The 19,488-nt window shown below is 40.6% G+C and overlaps 1 protein-coding gene across 1 annotated transcript; it reads left to right on the forward strand.

Moving 5' to 3' along the window:
* The first annotated feature begins 2,677 nt into the window (after positions 1-2,677).
* Positions 2,678-5,948, forward strand: LOC122046752 (G-type lectin S-receptor-like serine/threonine-protein kinase At1g61500). The gene is made up of 7 exons (XM_042607605.1): positions 2,678-3,492; positions 3,569-3,682; positions 3,778-3,944; positions 4,027-4,237; positions 4,314-4,551; positions 4,652-4,802; positions 5,355-5,948. Exons 1-7 carry the CDS (start codon positions 2,742-2,744, stop codon positions 5,649-5,651), a joined length of 1,929 nt encoding a protein of 642 aa, XP_042463539.1. The 5' UTR covers positions 2,678-2,741; the 3' UTR covers positions 5,652-5,948.
* The last annotated feature ends 13,540 nt before the right edge of the window (positions 5,949-19,488 follow it).

Below are 19,488 nucleotides of genomic sequence, written 5' to 3' on the forward strand. Positions count from 1 at the left end.
CGTCGAGTCCTCGTCCTTCTCCGACCTCGAGCTCGACGTCCGGTGGCGGCCGAGGCCCTCCCCGGCGGTAGGGTGACGTGACACTGACGAAGCCTTCTGCATGGGTCTTCCTTTCTATTTGCCGTGTTTCCTAAGCTCCGCGTTCTTTCTTGCAGCAACAATATTCTTGCACATTTTGTTTACCTTCCGAAGAATTCTATTGCCTCTGTTCTTTTTCTACCTCTTCCACATTTTGTCTGTCGAAACAGAAATTCTTCGGATTTCCTGTAATATCCAATGTAGTGTAATTCTCGATGTTGTTATAATTATCTTATATAGGGAGTGAAAAAGTAATCAGAATTCCCATTATAATCGTCACTGAGCGCGGGAGTGATTTGATCTGAGCTTGATTCTGAGTTTGGCTGGGGGACTTGACTCGGACGTACGTGACTCAGGCTAACTTGACCGAGTTGACTAGCTCGATGGGAATACATTGTTGGATACAAACAATATGTTGCTGGAAATATGCAGGGTATTAGTTGAATTTAAACTGCTCTGAATTAAATTCAATTTACAGTGAAGATAACCTGAGTGGATAATCTTAGACTGCCAGTAGGGGTTGATTTTTACTACGAGCCGAAGAATTACCAAGCAAGAAGATCGGCTGAGCCGATAGTCTGTGTTGCCGAGTGGGTAGGTCGGCCTAGAGGGCAGGTTGACCGAGCGGAGGGCGGATCGGCCGAGAGGGCAGGTCGGCCAAGCACAGGGCGGGTCGACCGAGAGGGCCGACCGAGCGGAGGGCGGATCGACCGAGAGGGTAGGTCGGCCAAGCACAGGGCGGGTCGACCGAGAGGACAGGTCGGCCAAGCAGAGGACGGATCAGCCGAGCGCAGGACGGATCGGTCGAGCGGAGGGGCGGATCGGTCGAGCGGAGGGCGGATCGGTCGAGCGGAGGGCGGATCGACCGAGAGGGCGGATCGGCCGAGTGAACCGAGGCCTGCAAGAGTCGCAGTTTCTTTGAAATAAATTCGCCCCCACCTTCGGCTATGTTTCTAGGCTTACTCGGATCGTCTGTTTCCTAGGATACAACGGTTTGACCGTGAACACCACCAAGCACTGGTGGTCACGATGAACTGATTGACACGCGATCGCTATCACGGGCACTCTACCGAGCAGGAGTTACACGACAGAGGAGGGGAATGAGGTGGAGAGTTTCTGCTTGCTTCGCCGCGTGTGTGTTCTCTGCCTATGATCGTAGTCTCCTTATATATGAGCTCAGATCAACGGCAGCGTTAAGGTCGATTAATGACCATTACTAGCCGAGCAGTGAAATGTCTACTGTTTCACTCATTATTACTCGAACGTTTAGATTCTGCATTAATGTGAAACTTAATGCATCCGTTACAACAGCAAATTAAAGATTTACGTGGTAAAATATTGATTGTTCTATTTGGGTGAATTTTGCCTTACCGATCCGACATTCGGCGCGCACAAGTCGTGCCCGCACACGAGTCAACATGGTTCAGTGTAATCTAGACCCTAGATTTACACCCCCTACGCACCCACGTGTGAGAGAGAGTCTCTCCCCATGTATTTATTCACATCCTCAATACATATGAATCAATATAAATCAATCATCATATCATAAAACTTTCAATATAAGATTAAAGTGTCATTTATAATGAAATCTCTTTCCTATTTTCTTTCTTCTCCATCACTTATATTCATGCGTTGACTGACTCTATAAATTGAGAGGGAGAGACTCGTCGGTGCGCCAGTGTTTTGGAAATTAGATTGGACTGCAGGTCAACATTCAAAATAATATATATATAAAAAGACAAAGAATTGGATGTTCAACGTTCAACCTAAAAAATGAGAACGTATTACAACTTTGATAAAAAGTTGTTCCACTCTGAAATAAATATCGTTAAAGTGGTACAAAGGCTACTTAGGATGATGCATCTTTAGTCAAAGCTCAGAGTTGTTCTAAAATGACATAATTTTGATTCAAACTATAGTTTTAAAAGAGATTTTTTAATGAGATGAATAATTAGGGATGATCATTTTATTGCTTTCATCCTATTAATTTAAAATACACAATAGACTACACGAAACACATAAATTAGATAGACAAAAGATGGCAAAGAGTTGGATGAATTGAATAGATGAAGTGGGAAGATTGATGAGTTGGGATGAATGTGTTGAGTAAATTGTGGTACACAAACAAGCTAAATAAATCTTAAATCAAATGGATTAAGAAACTAAAGTGGGCTTTGTGTGTTCTTGTATGAATTTCTAAGTCTTGATATGACTCTCGTAAATTAGAATAATCTATCAAAATTATTTTATTTTAAAATAATTTTAATTAAAGTTATTTTATATTAGAATAATTTTAACTAAATCTGCTGAAATACTACAACAAAAATGAGTTTTAACTAAAATTACGTTATATTATATTAAAATTGCCCCAAATGATTATATATAATAATAATAATAATAATAGAAGAAGAAGAAGAAGGGGTCGAAAAAAGCATCATACTTCGGTTACAGTATGTCGGTCGACACGACAGAAACTTCAAAGTCATTTGCCATAATTATTTCTATGGCCAACCCGCCAACAAAATCCGGTGCGATCGTTGGTCAACACGACGAAATCGTCAAAGTCACTCACAGACATAATTATTTCAAACTCAAACCAACATAATTGAACAACGTTACAACGGAAGGAGGAGGAGGAGGAGAAGATCGGTGAGAGAATCACCATGTGGCTGTCCAGGAGGAACCTCTGGATCCCTGCCCTGTTCTTGCTCCTTTCCTCTCTGCAACCAGCAGCGTCGGAATCCGCCACGCCCAGCTACGACGACTGCGCTCCCCAGCGATGCGGCCACCAGGTGGTCAGCTACCCGTTCTGGATCATCGATCACCAGCCGAGTTACTGCGGCCCTCCGGGGTTCGCCCTTACTTGCCGCAATGACACCGGCGTCCTCTTCCTCACCGTCCTCAACATCAACTTGTACGTGCTCCGGATCTTCTACTCCAACAGCTCCGTCCACTTCACTCTCGGCGACGCCAACGACTCCTGCACCTTCCTCCTCAGCAGAAACACCACCGGGGTCTTCCCCTTCAGCGCCAGCGACTCCAACAAGCAGATCTTCTTCCTCTTCAACTGCTCCGGGTCGGATAGCGCCATCCCGCGGAGCTACCAGAACATGTCCTGTCCCCGGTTCAATACCCGGGTCCTGTTCGGCGGCGAGTATGACCCAGCTCGCACGCTCTCGCCGGACCCGAACTGCACCGTCGGCGTGGTGCCGGTGATGAGCGACTCGAACATCAGCGCCGGCAGCAACTACACCGCCCTGCTGCTGGCTGGGTGGATAGCGAATTATACCGCGAAGAGTTGCAGCAAGTGCGCCGCCAGCGGCGGCCGGTGCGGCTACGACGCCAACAACACCACGACGAGGCAGGGAAGTATCTGCATCTGCCCCAATGGAGTCCATCTCGGAAGTTGCAGCAGTGAGTATATCTCTGAGATCAGATTACGCGATACCAGTTGCTGGATTTCAATTTCGATTCTCTGTTCTTTCCGCAGGGATTCCAGGGAATCAAAAACGTTCACTTGTTATTATACTTACAGTAGGCACTACTGCATTACTTCTCTTCGGAATAACATGCTATTTTACGTGGGTGAGGCACATGCGATTGGGTGAGGTTCTATAATAGTCATGCTATATTTTGTAGAACTTCACAAAATCAATCATCACTAGCAATAAAGTTGTCTACTCGATTACTCGAATGCAGAAAAAGCAAGAAGATTGCACGAGTTAAGAGCTCCTGATGATACTATTGGATCTGATAAGGAAGTCATTAATGCCCCCCTGGTTGATTTTTTCAGTATTCATAAGGCAACAGATAACTTTGCGGCTACAAATAAGCTCGGTGAAGGTGGTTTTGGTTCTGTCTACAAGGTAATTAAGAACAAATAAATTCTCCTTAATTTGTTAAGCTTTATGGGATCTTATTTGAAACAAATTAAACTATCTATTGCAGGGAAGACTAGAAGATGGTCAGTATATAGCTGTGAAGAGACTCTCTGAGAACTCAAAACAAGGCTTTGAGGAGTTGAAAAATGAAGTTAAGCTAATTGTCAGACTTCAGCATACTAACCTTGTCAGGCTTTTAGGTTGGTGCGTTCATGAAAATGAGAAAATACTCATCTATGAATATATGCCCAACAAAAGTTTGGATAAATACTTATTCGGTTAGTTATCTAACCATATTTCTCACTCATTTGATTCAATTTCATGAGTTCGAGTAATTAAGACATATATTTTCAGATTCAAATCTTTCAGTGCAATTAGATTGGCATAAGAGATTCTGTATAATACAAGGAATTGCTCAAGGACTTCTTTACCTCCATCGCTATTCAAGACTACGTGTCATTCATAGAGATTTGAAGACGAGCAACATCCTACTGGATGAGAATATGAATCCCAAAATTTCAGATTTTGGTTTGGCAAGGATATTTGGAGAAAGTCATATGGAACAAAATACAAGGAGATTAGTAGGCACATAGTAAGTATTATCTTTTATCAACTCAATTGGCATTTTTTTTTCTTTATTTCGTGTTTAACACCTTTTTGTGTGTTTCTTGATAACTTTGTTATGTAAACAGTGGTTACATGGCACCAGAATATGGCTTGAATGGTTGTTTTTCTGAAAAATCTGATGTATATAGCTTTGGGGTGATTATGCTTGAGATCATTTCTAGTAAAAGAAACTCTGGCTCATACTCGATGAACGATTCGTTCAGTCTTCTTGGATACGTAAGTTGATCATCCCACTTGTTCATATTCTTTAACCTCATTGCTATGACTAATTAGATGATCAAAGAACCATTATAAATATACTTGCACATCATTTGTTATTCGTATCTTTTTTATAAGCTTTATATATAGCCTTGGCGCAAAAGTAAAATTGCTGTTGTGTGACTTAGAGGTCATGGATTTGAGTCTTAGAAATAGTCGCTTGTAAAGCAAGGTAAGATTGTGTACAATAAATCTTTTTTTGGGATCCCGTATTAATGGGAGCTTTGTGCATTGACTGCTCTTTTCTTCTTTATAAGCCCTAAGACGGAGACATGATTGCCCAATCATTTTAAAAAAAGTAAAGATATGTTTAGAAGTAATGAAGAAAAACAGCTTTAAAAAAGAACATGATATTAGATTCTATCTTAGACCTATTTTGTCATAAATATCATTCTTGATTGGCTTCCTCTTATCTACAAGGAACCAACCAACTTAAATAGCTTGAAACATTATATCTAGCTCAGTGGTTTACAAAAAGAGTTAGTGCATTGATTTATTGACATTTCATAGGCATGGCATCTTTGGGCGGAAGGAAGATGTTGCGAACTGGTAGACCCACAATTGATTGATTCATGCCCAATTTTTGAAGTGGAGAAGTGCATTCAAGTCGGCCTATTATGTGTTCAAGATAGGTCCACCGACCAACCAACAATGGATGCTATCACTATAATGCTGGTGAACAAGAACCCAGTTTTACCATCGCCTCAACAACCTGCATATACCTATAGAACAGATTCACCAACATTGATGCCAATCCCATATTCTCAGCCACCAGAATTGACGATGAGTATCATCGAAGGGAGATGAATTATCTTCTTCAAACCCTATAGTATTAGCTTGAAGGAATTACATTTGATTCAATAGTTAGTAGAGTTGTATATGAAGTTATAAAGGTGGAATTCTCAGTCCCCGACCAATGTTTTCTCTACCTCTAATCTACAATGCTTGTAGAGTTTAGTGTAAAGATCAAAGAGAATATCATCATATGTTTTTCTTTGTAGATTCATGTTGTTGAAACAGAGAAACATAGAAATAGGGGGAAAAAAAGAATAGAGAAAATAAAAAAGAGAAGACAATTGCTTCATTGTTGATTATTGTCATGTTGGAACCAGATGTTGAATATATAGTTTTCACGTATATTTGCAAAAGGTCTTACTAATCTACATTTTGAATGGTGTTGTGCCCTATGCTTGCTAGGGTTGTTCTGAAAACCATGTTGTGCATACTTGATCCATCTTCTGATTTGCTCCTATGCTGCCGTTGCCTCCTTTGACATGCATGTGACTTCTATAGGTGTTGATTTTCTTTTTCCACAAACAACCAGATCTGTCTGATAAGTAAATAAATAATCATACCAAATCTCATAAAAATAAGGCAATCACATGCTATAATTAAAGGATTGAGGATTATTTTAATCACATAAATATTATCACATATTTACTCGAGGGATCATAAATATTATCTAAACTATTCATAATATTGCATTGGATTAAAAAACCATTTCAGCGAGTCAGGTAAAACTCCCAAATTTCAGATCATATGGTGACACAGTAGATCGTCCTCTTTGGCCTCACCATATCAATAAAGCTCGACGAGAACAACTGTGTTGCGGAAATCGCAGATACTTCTTGTGCTAAAGGGGTATCACTTGTACCAATTTGTTAATGGTACAAAAACAACGCCATCTAAACTTATTGATGAGAAAGATGACAAAGGAGAGATTGCCTACTCCATCAATCCAGATCTTACCGCTTGGGAGACACAAGATTAGCGACTCCTCTCATGGCTAATGACGACGCTTTCTGAAACCATACTGGGCCAAGTTATTGGCTCCTCATGCACGACGTCGTGACACCACTTGACAACACTGGAGAGCAATTTGCCTCTCAATCGAAGGAGAGAATTATACATCTACACTCCCAACTCCAGACAGTGCTGAAAGGGGCACTCACAGTAGCAAAATACCTGTAAAATATAAACAAAATGGTAGATACCTTAGCTGTTGTTGGATAATGTATCTCCGATGATGACCTCATCTTCCATGTGCTTGGAGGCTTGGGACCAGACTACGAATCTCTGGTTATCGCACTTACAACATGACCTGACATAGTGTCATTCGACGATAAGGTGGGGATGCTTCTCTCCCATGAGTATCGGTTAGAGTCACTCACCTACACTTTGTCGATGGCCAATCACTCAATCGACAGCAACCGTAGCAACATACATCGCGACGGTCAACCTTCTTAGCGACAATGACAAGCAAGTGCTGGAAATCCTCCATCTCTCTCCCATGGGCCACTTTACCCTTCAACGAATGGATGACCTGAACAAATTGGGCAGCCAACCTACAATTTTTCTCCAAGTGGAACAAATGGGGCGCACTTTGATTGGGCTTCTACGAACAACCCTGCCCAATCCCGCGACCGCGCTCACCAAGACTCTCGAAATAGTGGTAATCGTTGTCTTCGATGCACTAACTGCTCTCATTTTGGTCATATTATTAAAAATTATCGTTCTACTCCATATTGCCAAATCTACAATGGCAAGGATCATTCTGTAATAAATTGCTTCTGCTTGTTTGATCAAAATTTTCAACACACCACTACAACCACCACTTTGATGGCTGCACCATTTACTGCTTAAGATCCATCTTGGTATCTTAACTCTGGTGCTACTGATCATATCATAGTAGACCTGGGAAATCTCCAAGTTCACGCTCCATATCAAGGTACTGAAACTATTATTATCGTGATGGTAAGACACTTCATATTGCTAGTATTGGTAACTCTATTATTCCTAGCTGGACAGATCACTACACTTGGCTAATATATTACATGTGCCTGCAATTACCAAAAATTTATTGAGTGTGTAACACCCCACCCCCCTCCCTACTAGTCTGTGAGGGTGGAGCGCTACTGGACTATTAACTTATCTTAACTAATGTTGCTCACATGTAAATATCAGTACTTAAAATTTTCAAAAACCCAAGAGATACAATTAGTAGTAGCTGCAAACATATATGACTCATCTATACATACTACTCAAGCATATGTTCACAACTAAAACTATACATCAATCTGAACATGCTAGAAACTATATATATAAATCTGAACTTGCATGCAACAATAATACAACTCAAATAATGGAACTAATGACACAACAATTAAAAGGAAGAGTTCTAAAACACAAAATATTCAATAAGCAAATCCAGCAACATGAAAGAATAGTTCCAACATTCTGAATACAAAATCTTAATGAATTTCTAAACTAAGTCCCAAGGCTTCCATAGTCCAAACATCACACATCCATCCACACCTCCTTGTCGCCTTCCTTCGCTATAGCTTTTCCTTTCCCTTATCTGCAGTAAGAGGAAACTGCAACTATAAGCAAAATGCTTAGTAAGCGCTATCTAACTCACAAAACTCGAATATGCATGTAAACTGGAAGAAAACTAAAAACTGAATACTTAAAAGAAATACTACTCATGCTCATCTAATAACAAATAATAATAAGAAAGTTCTAACAACATGATAGCATAAAAGGAAACTAAACCTGCTGATTTTAAACTTATGTGAAGCTTATTTCACTTGTTTAAAATTTATACTTTTATACTTCAAAATAATAATCTTTTGGGCCCAGGCTTAGTACCAATGCGCGCTCCCTAATAGAAACTGAGGTAGCGAGTCACCAGTCCTATGAGGGTAAAGACCTTGGTCTTACCAAGGCCAAGACCTCAGAATTGGTCACCTGGATTTGTTTAACGACAACCTCAGAAGTCGGGTACTAGCCTCTTCAAGTAAAATACTTGTTCTTATTAATACTTCTAATAACAGAATGCCTCATACCAAATTGAAATGCTTAAAATATTCTAAACCTAATATGCTTAAACAATTCTAAAACTGTAGTTCTGAACAAAATCTAAATTTGCAGTGCTTAAACGAATTAAAAATATGAAATGCTTGAACAAAATCAATCTACAATACTTAACCGAATCTATAAAAAATCTAATTGCATGTACAGAATTGATAACAAGAGTTCTAACAACAAATTAACCATTTAATAACACCAGGTCTAAATAAGTCACTGCAATCCATTGAAACTCCCAACACTAAAACTATTCGTGCCCATTGTAACACAAACCGAAACTTGCCAAAACTCTTGTTCAGCGCCACGGCAAGGAAACAAAAGGGACTGAAAATGCTACATGCTCAAACAGACTAAACCCTTCCATGTTCAATTCCAAATCTAAATAATCTGAATTAAGTTTCATGGCAGCAAGCTTCAAAAACAAACCGAACCACAACTATTCCTCCTGTTCAGTACCACGGCAAGGAAACCAAAAGGGACCGAATGCTACACCACATACAGTGAATCCAAAACCGCATGTATAAGGAGACTAATATTCAAAAGATAACCATATGTCAAACCTAAACAATTCCCCTTTCGTTTCCTTTATGAAACTCACGGCAGCAGGTTACAAGACCATAAACTTTATAGCATACTTTGAAATCAAGGAGAAACAAAACCCGAAACTACTCCTACTGCAGGTGAGAAGCACTTACCTTGCGTTCTTGGACTCACCACCGAAGAAGAAGGCTTCTAGGGTTTCGGAGATTTGCAAGTTTTCGGCCTCTCCTTCGTGCCTACAGGTTCTCCTCGACGAGAGGATCGTGATGGTGGAGAAGAACTCTCGAATTGAACCCTTGGCCGGTCGTCGGAGACGAAACCCTAACCTCCTCCTTTGCGTTTTCGCCTGAGCAGCCGTCACACGCGAGAGAGAAGAGAGGCAAGGATTTAGGTTATGGCAAATCCAATTCCTCTCTTAACTTATCCCTTTTAATACCTAAATAATTCTGTTATTAACTACTACTTAAATATATTTTCGCCCTCTATTTGATCAGCACGGTCCTGCTGGGTTCTTGGTCATCATGCTTTGCTTAAGTCTCGGGTCGGGTCGGAGGTCGCGGGTTTGAACCTCGACCGAACCTCTTTATTTTTTGAAACTTCTTTCTTTTGGTAAAAATACTAAACGAACTCCGAAAATTACATAAAAATACTCTAAAAATATCTAGAATATTTCTAAAGCATTTCTAAATATTTTTAAGCACTATTATGACTCGTAATGGGGAAATTTGGGTTGTTACAATTCTCCATACCTTATAAAAAGTTCGTCTTCGAACTTAGAATAATTCTGGATATTTCTGTCTCATACTGTCCTCACGCTCCCAAGTAGCTTCCTCGTGCTTCTGGTTCTGCCAGATGACTTTCACTAGTGGTACCTCTTTGTTCCTTAGTCTCTTAACTTCTCTGTCCACTATCTGTGTAGGTCTGCTCTCATAGCTAAGATCCTCCTGGATCTTCACTGACTGTGGCTGAATCACTTTGCTAGGGTCGTGGAGACACTTCTTTAGCATGGAGACATGAAATACATTATGTATTGCTGACATGTCTTGAGGTAAGTCCATCTTGTAAGCTACCTTCCCAATCCCCTCTGTGATCAGGTAGGATCCTATGTAGCGGGGACTTAACTTGCCATTTTTACCAAATCTCATCACTCCCTTCATAGGAGCAACTTTGAGAAAAACTGAATCCCCTACTTGGAATTCAAGTGGCCTACGGCGTGTGTCAGCATAACTTTTCTGTCTGCTCTGAGCAGTCTCAATTCTCTGTCTGATCTTCTGGATAGCCTGAGTGGTCTCATCTATCATCTCTGTCTGCCTGCCTAGTTCTGATTCCATTTATTTTCTTTCTCCAGTCTCCAACTAGCATATGGGTGATCTGCACTTCCGTCCATACAATGCCTCGTAAGGTGCCATCTTGATAGTGGCTTGGTAGCTATTGTTGTAGGCGAATTCCGCTAAATACAGATACTTGCACCAACTGCCTTTAAAATCTAATGCACAAGCCCTGAGCATGTCTTCTAAAATCTGATTTACTCGTACTGTCTGTCCATCAGTCTGGGGATGGAAGGTTGTGCTGAACTTGAGTTTGGTGCCTAGTGCCTTCTGAACGCACTCCCAAAAATGAGAGGTGAAGCGCCCATCTCTATCAGAAACGATAGATTTTGGAACTCCATGAAGTCTGATCACTTCCTTAACATATAGCTGTGCCAACTGCTCTATAGAGTGGGACACTTTGATGGCTAGAAAATGGGCAGACTTTGTCAATCTGTCCACTATCACCCATATCGCATCGTACCCATTAGTAGTTCTTGGAAGACCTGTTATAAAGTCCATGGATATTTCTTCCCACTTCCACTCTGGTATTGGGAGAGGCTGTAGAACTCCTCCGGGTCTCTGGTGCTCTGCTTTGACCCTCTGACATGTCAAGCAGGTACTGACATATTTTGCAACATCTCTTTTGAGTCCAGACCACCAGAATCTTTATTTCAAATCTTGATACATCTTGGTGGAACCAGGATGCATGGAGTACGGTGTACTATGAGCTTCTTCTAGAATCTTCTTTCTTAATTCCTCATCATTGGGGACACAAAGGCGACTCCCCTGATAAAGAACTCCACCGTCTGATACCCGAAACTCTGAATTTTCTTCTTTTTGTATCCCTTGCTTGATCTTCTGGATATCTGGATCTTCACTTTGCTTTCTCTGTATATCCTTAAGCAAGGTTGACTCTAAGGTCAATGCAGAGAGTTGTCCATAAACAATTTTGACTCCAAAATCTGACAATTCCTTCTGCAGTGACAGTGCTAATGATGACAAGGACATCATAGTTGCACTGGACTTTCAACTTAGTGCATCCGCCACTTTGTTAGCTTTACCTGGGTGGTAGAGAATTTCACAGTCATAATCTTTAACCAACTCTAGCCACCTGCGTTGTCTCATGTTTAAGTCTTTCTGGGTAAAGAAATACTTCAAACTCTGATGGTCGGTGAAGATTCTGCACTGGACTCCATACAAATAATGTCGCCAGAGTTTTAGTGCAAAGACCATAGCTGCCAGCTCAAGATCATGAGTAGGGTAGTTCTTCTCATAATCTTTGAGTGGTCTGGAAGCATAAGCTATAACCTTCCCTTCTTGCATGAGAACAGCTCCAAGGCCCATTTTGGAAGCATCACTGTAGATGTCAAAACTCTTGTCACTCTCTGGAACAGTCAGAATAGGAGCACTGATCAATCTCTTCTTCAATGCTTGGAAATTTTGCTCACATTTGTCTGACCATTCAAACTTCTTGTTCTTTCTAGTTAGGGTTGTTAGTGGAGAGGCTATCCTGGAAAAGTCCTCCACGAATTTCCTTGAGTACCCAGCTAAACCAAGGAAGCTTCTGATCTCCCTGGCGTTCTTGGGTTTACTCCAGTTGTTGACCGCTTCTATTTTGGCTGGATCCACCTGAATACCTTCTTTATAAATGATGTGACCTAGAAACGTCATCTGCTCTAACCAGAACTCGCACTTCGAGAATTTAGCATAAAGCTAATTTTGCTGAAGGGTCTGCAGTACTATTCTCAAGTGCGTGTCATGCTCCTCTAGGGTTCTTGAATAGATCAGAATGTCGTCGATGAACACGATGACAAACTTGTCAAGGTATTCTCTGAACACTCTGTTCATTAAGTCCATGAAGACCGCAGGTGCATTAGTCACTCCAAAAGGCATGACTACAAACTCGTAGTGTCCGTATCTAGTCCTGAAAGCTATTCTGGGTATATCACTTTCTTTCACTTTCAACTGATGGTACCCAGAGCGCAGATCTATCTTAGAGAACATTGTTGCCCCCTTTAACTGATCAAATAGATCATCTATTTTGGGAAGAGGGTACTTGTTTTTAATTGTTATTTTGTTCAGCGCTCTATAATCTATGCACATCCGCATAGATCCATCTTTCTTCTTAACGAACAACACTGGAGCTCCCCATGGTGAATGACTAGGACGGATGAAACCTTTGTCAAGCAGCTCCTGGAGTTGTTCTTATAGCTCTTTCAGCTCTGCTGGAGACATCCGGTACAGAGCTTTTGAAATTGGACCGGTACCAGGAACCAACTCAATTTCAAACTCCACTTCTCTGTTGGGAGGTAGTCCAGGTAGCTCTTCTGGAAATACCTCTGGATACTCACAGACTACCCGAACATCTTCCTGCTTGGGTCTTTCTTGTTCTTCTGCATTCACAATGTACGCAAGAAAACCAGTACATCCTTTAGCTAACATCTGGTGAGCTGTTAGGGAAGTGAGGAATTTCTGGGTCTTCCTCTTCGGCACTCCCGTGAACTCAAAGGATGGTTCACCTTGTCTGAATTCTATAAACTCCTCATAATATTTATTGGTGATCCGTTGGCGGAAGAATTCTTTGTAAAACTCTGTCTCGAAGTCAGCTCAGCTCATCTGATTGATTGCTCTCTTGCTCTTAACTCTCTCCCACCACATACGAGCATCTCCAGATAGGCAGAAAGAGGCATACTTGACCTTCTCGACTTCTGGCCAGTCAAGAAGCTCCATGGTGCTCTCCAGTGTCTTAAACCAAGTCTGAGCATCCCAGGGCTCAGTCGTGCCTGAGAAACTCTCTGGCTCCAGCTTCAGCCACTGTATCAGATATGCTTCTTGTCTTCTAGGTGCTGTGGCGACTTCCAGGGCAGCTAGTGGAACTTCAATCACCACTAGGGTCTCCACATTGATAGTCGGAGAAGTGGGAGGGACTGGCTGCCGATTAGCCATCAGATTGACGATCACTTGTTGCTGCTCTGCCACTTGTCTCTGGAGTTGAGCAACAACTTTAGAGAGATTTGGTTCAGTTGCTCTGGGCTCTTCGTTCTCCTATGCTTGGTCCTTAGTATGAGTGGTACGGGGACATCCTCTTCTTGACATCTAGTCATGTAGAGAGAGAAAACCTAAAATTATCTATATACTCTCTAGACATATAAATAAAACATAGAGGACAAACAATAACTTTTATCTAGCTTAAGCACATATAAACAAATACTTCTAAAGATTTCTCTTTACTGCAAAAGGAGAGGCATACTAAAAGGAATTTAAGTACTTTCTTACTTGAAGACGGCAAGGCTGATGCTGATGTGTGTGTGATGCTGGAGAATGGGGACTGCTCTGATACCAACTTGTAACACCCTACCCTCCTCACTACTAGTCTGCGAGGGTGGGACGCTACTGTACAATTAACTTATCTTAACTAATGTTGCTCACATGTAAATATCAGTACTTAAAATTTTCAAAAACCCAAGAGATACAATTAGTAGTAGCTGCAAACATATATGACTCATCTATACATACTACTCAAGCATATGTTCACAACTAAAACTATACATCAATCTGAACATGCTAGAAACTATATATATAAATCTGAACTTGCATGCAACAATAATACAGCTCAAATAATGGAATTAATGGCACAACAATTAAAAGGAAGAGTTCTAAAACACAAAATATTCAATAAGCAAATCCAGCAACATGAAAGAATAGTTCCAACATTCTGAATACAAAATCTTAATGAATTTCTAAACTAAGTCCCAAGGCTTCCATAGTCCAAACATCACGCATCCATCCACACCTCCTTGTCGCCTTCCTTCGCTATAGCTTTTCCTTTCCCTTATTTGCAGTAAGAGGAAAATGCAACTATAAGCAAAATGCTTAGTAAGCACTATCTAACTCACAAAACTCGAATATGCATGTAAACTGGAAGAAAACTAAAAACTGAATACTTAAAAGAAATACTACTCATGCTCATCTAATAACAAATAATAATAAGAAAGTTCTAACAACATGCTAGCATAAAAGGAAACTAAACCTGCTGATTTTAAACTTATGTGAAGCTTATTTCACTTGTTTAAAATTTATACTTTTATACTTCAAAATAATAATCTTTTGGGCTCAGACTTAGTACCAATGTGCGCTCCTTAATAGAAACTGAGGTAGCGAGTCACCAGTCCTATGAGGGTAAAGACCTTGGTCTTACCAGGGCCAAGACCTCGAAATTGGTCACCTGGATTTGTTTAACGACAACCTCGGAAGTCGAGTACTAGCCTCTTCAAGTAAAATACTTGTTCTTATTAATACTTCTAATAACAGAATGCCTCATACCAAATTGAAATGCTTAAACAATTCTAAACCTGATATGCTTAAACAATTCTAAATCTGCAGTTCTGAACAAAATCTAAATTTGCAGTGCTTAAACGAATTAAAAATCTGAAATGCTTGAACAAAATCAATCTGCAATACTTAACCGAATCTATAAAGAATCTAATTGCATGTACAGAATTGATAACAAGAGTTCTAACAACAAATTAACCATTTAATAACACCAGGTCTAAATAAGTCACTGCAATCCACTGAAACTCCCAACACTAAAACTATTCGTGCCCATTGCAACACAAACCGAAACTTGCCAAAACTCCTGTTCAGTGCCACGGCAAGGAAACAAAAGGGACTGAAAATGCTACATGCTCAAACAGACTAAACCCTTCCATGTTCAATTCCAAATCTAAATAATCTGAATTAAGTTTCATGACAGCAAGCTTCAAAAGCAAACCGAACCACAACTATTCCTCCTGTTCAGTACCACGGCAAGGAAACCAAAAGGGACCGAATGCTACACCACATACAGTGAATCCAAAACCGCATGTATAAGGAGACTAATATCAAAAGATAACCATATGTCAAACCTAAGCAATTCCCCTTTCATTTCCTTTATGAAACTCACGGCAGCAGGTTACAAGACCACAAACTTTACAGCATACTTTGAAATCAAGGAGAAACAAAACCCGAAACTACTCCTACTGCAGGTGAGAAGCACTTACCTTGCGTTCTTGGACTCACCACCGAAGAAGAAGGCTCCTAGTGTTTCAGAGATTTGCAAGTTTTCGGCCTCTCCTTCGTGCTTACAGGTTCTCCTCGACAAGAAGATCGTGATGGTGGAGAAGAACTCTCGAATTGAACCCTTGGCCAACCGCCGGAGACGAAACCCTAGCCTCCTCCTTTGCGTTTTCGCCCGAGCAGCCGTCACACGCGAGAGAGAAGAGAGGCAAGGATTTAGGTTACGGCAAATCCAATTCCTCTCTTAACTTATCCCTTTTAATACCTAAATAATTCTATTATTAACTACTACTTAAATATATTTTTGCCCTCTATTTGATCAGAACAGCCCTGCTGGGTTCTTGGTCATCACGCTTCACTTAAGTCTCGGATCGGGTCAGAGGTCGCGAGTTTAAATCTCGGTCGAATCTCTTTATTTTTTGAAACTTCTGTCTTTTGGTAAAAATACCAAACGAACTCCGAAAATTGAATAAAAATACTCTAAAAATTCCTAAAAATCTCTAGAATATTTCTAAAGCATTTCTAAATATTTTGAAGCACTATTATGACTCATAATAAGGAAATTTGGGTTATTATAGAGTGTCACTCTTCACTGCTGATAATAATGTTTTTCTTGAATTTCATCCAACATATTGTGTTGTAAATGACCAATATACGAAGATGGAACTCCTTCGGGAATTTCTTAAAGTTGGGCTTTATTATCTTCATTAGAACAGCGTGACCCACAAACAAGCTCTTGTTGGTACATGGTGCTCCACTATCATCTGACATCAATGCTTAGGCTATTCATCCACAATCACGACCTCTTATGTTATTTCGCATTTTTAGTTGCATGTGTTAGACAATAAGATTATTTTTTTCTTGTGATGCATGTCATTTGGGCAAGGTTTGTAAACTACCTTTTGAACTATCTATGACTAAATCTATTGTACCTTTAGATTTGATTCAGTTTGATGTTTGGGGACTTATTCCGATACTCTCTAAATTTGGCTATCGCTATTTTGTACACTTTGTTGATGATTTCAATTGCTACACTTGGCTATATCCTATCAAACGAAAGTTAGATGTGATTCACATTTTTACTTAGTTCAAAGCTTTGGTTGAGACTCAGTTCAATTGTCAAATCAGAAGTTTACAAACTGATTGGGTATATGAGTTTCAATCTCTCAGTAATTTGTCTATACTTCATGGTATTTAGCATCGCCTGTCATGTCCTTATACTAGCTAAAAAAATGACATTGCCGAATGCAAAATTCAACACCTCACAGAGACATATGTTGCCATGCTTGCTCATGCATCTATGCCCCTCTGCTACTGGAATGAAGCTTTCTTGATAGTTACCTACCTTAACAATCATCTACTTACATCAGTTCTGGCTCGACATTCTCTGTTTGAGGTATTATTTGGTCGATCACCAAACTACAACTTTATGAAAGTGTTTGGGTGTGCATGCTTACCACTTAAGCGACCATACAACCAACATAAGTTTGACTTCTACTCAGTCAAATGTGTATTTCTTAGGTACAACTCTTCTCATAAGGGTTGCAGGTGCCTCTGTATGTCAACAGGATGGATATTCATCTCTCGCCACGTTCAATTCGATGAGATGACTTTTCCTTTCACTACATCATCATCACCGCCTTGTCAGGTTATCTCCTCTCCTTGTCTAGTACCTATTCCTCTTGATCTATAGGTTGCAGCGCAATCTCCTTTAGGATCACAAAGTGAATCAACTCCACCACAATGCCCAATCACTAATTTTCTCACTATTAGTGAATCACCTTCCTTGGTGGATCCCACTATTGATGCATCTATCTCCTCCTTGGCTCCGCCTCTAGATGACTCCTCTCTACCTTACGGGTCTCCACTTCGAGCTCCTGCTTTCTCTGCTCATCCTATGCGCACTCGTGCTAAGACTCAGGACGCCCATCTAGTCAAGACTGACTCCCCAGAATCAACCTACTTCATCACTGCCAACAAAGACCTAGTTTGGCGGCCGATTATGACAACTGAATACAATGCCCTTCTTCAGAACCACACGTGGTCACTAGTTCCACACTCAACTCACCAAAACATCATGGGATGCAAATAAGTATTCAAAATTAAATGCATAGAAGATGGTTCCATTGACAGGTACAAAGCTTGTCTCGTTGCTAAAGGCTTTCACCAACAACTCAGTCTTGACTATACAGAGATATTTAGTCCGGTTAGAAAACCTACAACCTTCCAGACTATTCTCTATCTCTCTATCACCCATGGGTGACTCATATACCAGCTAGATGTCAGCAACGCTTTGCTTAATGACACTCTTCATGAGGAGGTCTATATGGCTCAACCTCCTGACTTTATCCATCCTGACCAACTTGACCATGTCTATCGACTACACAAAGCCATCTACTGTCTCAAGTAGGCTCCTCGAGCATGGCATGCCACCTTGCGTGCTTCCTTACTCTTACTAGGGTTTACTGAGTCCAGGTGAGATACATCACTCTTCCTCTTTCATCCAGCACGAATCACGACATACCTCTTAGTTTATGTCAATGACATCATCTTCACCAGAAGCTCTTCCTCTTTTATTGCATTTACAACTGCTCATCTAGGCACCTACTTTCCTCTCAAGGATCTGGGCGAGCTACACTACTTCCTTGGTATTGAGGCTACTCGCACTGTAATTGGTCTCTTCCTATGCCAGTCCAAATATATTGATGACATCCTCTCTCGAGCAAACATGCATCAGTCTAAACCAGTCAACAACCCTATTTCTGGAGGCTTCTCTTTATGTCAACATGATGGAGACCCACTTCCCGATCCTCACATATATCGGAACATTGTTGGTGCCTTACAATACTTGGCACTAAATTGTCCCAAACTGGCATTTGCTGTCAATCAAGCCTATCAATTTATGCATAAATCTACTATGACTCACTAGATCATAGTCAAACGTATTCTCTGATATCTTTGTCACACCCCTCGTCATGGTCTCATGTTGCGCCCTATAACTTCTCTCACTTTGACAACATACTCAGATGCTGATTGGGCTAGTTGTTCTGATGATCGTCAGTCTACCACTGGCTACTATATATTCCTTAGTGACAACCTCATTTCCTAGAATTTAAAGAAACAACAGGTTGTTGCTCGATCCAGTACTGCGTCAGAATACTAGGCACTAGATCATGCTATTGTGAAACTCTGTTGGCTTTAATCTTTATTAGGTGAACTCCAAGTGTCTATGTTGTCTCCTCTGGTTCTTTAGTGTGATAACATTGGCGCAACTTTCCTCACTGCCAATCCCATCTTTCATGCTCGTACAAAACATATTGAGATAGATTTCCACTTTGTTCATGAATATGTTACCTGCAAGACCCTCATCATCCAGTATATCTCCACTCAAGATCAGTTGGCTGACATCCTCATGAAGGGCCTCTCTTCTCACAGATTTACTCTTTTATGTGACAAACTCATGGTGTGTGCTACATCGCTTCGTTTGCAGGGGGATGATAAGGAAATAAATAATCACACCAAAATCTCATGAAGATAAGGCAATTACAGGCTACAATCAAGAGATTGAGGATTTTTCTAATCACAAAAATATTATCGAATATTTACTCATGTCAATTAGGCTACAACCTGTTAGGATCATTACATACATGAGAGGGGGTGAATTACGTGGTTTTAAAAACTGCTCCTTTTAACATTTTGAAAACGGGTACACAGCGAAAATGATGAAAAGAGATAAAGAAGGAAAATATGAACACAAACGATTTTACTTGGTTCGGAGCTTTCGGTGACTCCTACTCCAAGATTCAGGTCTCTCAGACCTATCGATGAGTAATCCACTAAAGTCTCTTCCAGAATTTCTAGAAGAGGAAATC

The sequence above is a fragment of the Zingiber officinale genome, chromosome 2B, assembly GCF_018446385.1.
Source record: "Zingiber officinale cultivar Zhangliang chromosome 2B, Zo_v1.1, whole genome shotgun sequence".
In the NCBI taxonomy this organism is placed as follows: Eukaryota; Viridiplantae; Streptophyta; class Magnoliopsida; order Zingiberales; family Zingiberaceae; genus Zingiber; species Zingiber officinale.

Excerpts from the sequence above, each read along its gene's own strand:
- LOC122046752 (XM_042607605.1), top strand. The coding sequence starts at position 2,742 with ATGTGGCTGTCCAGGAGGAACCTCTGGATCCCTGCCCTGTTCTTGCTC. Across the intron at positions 3,493-3,568 it reads CCATCTCGGAAGTTGCAGCA|GGATTCCAGGGAATCAAAAA; the intron begins GTGAGTATATCT and ends TTCTTTCCGCAG. Across the intron at positions 4,238-4,313 it reads TTTGGATAAATACTTATTCG|ATTCAAATCTTTCAGTGCAA; the intron begins GTTAGTTATCTA and ends ATATATTTTCAG.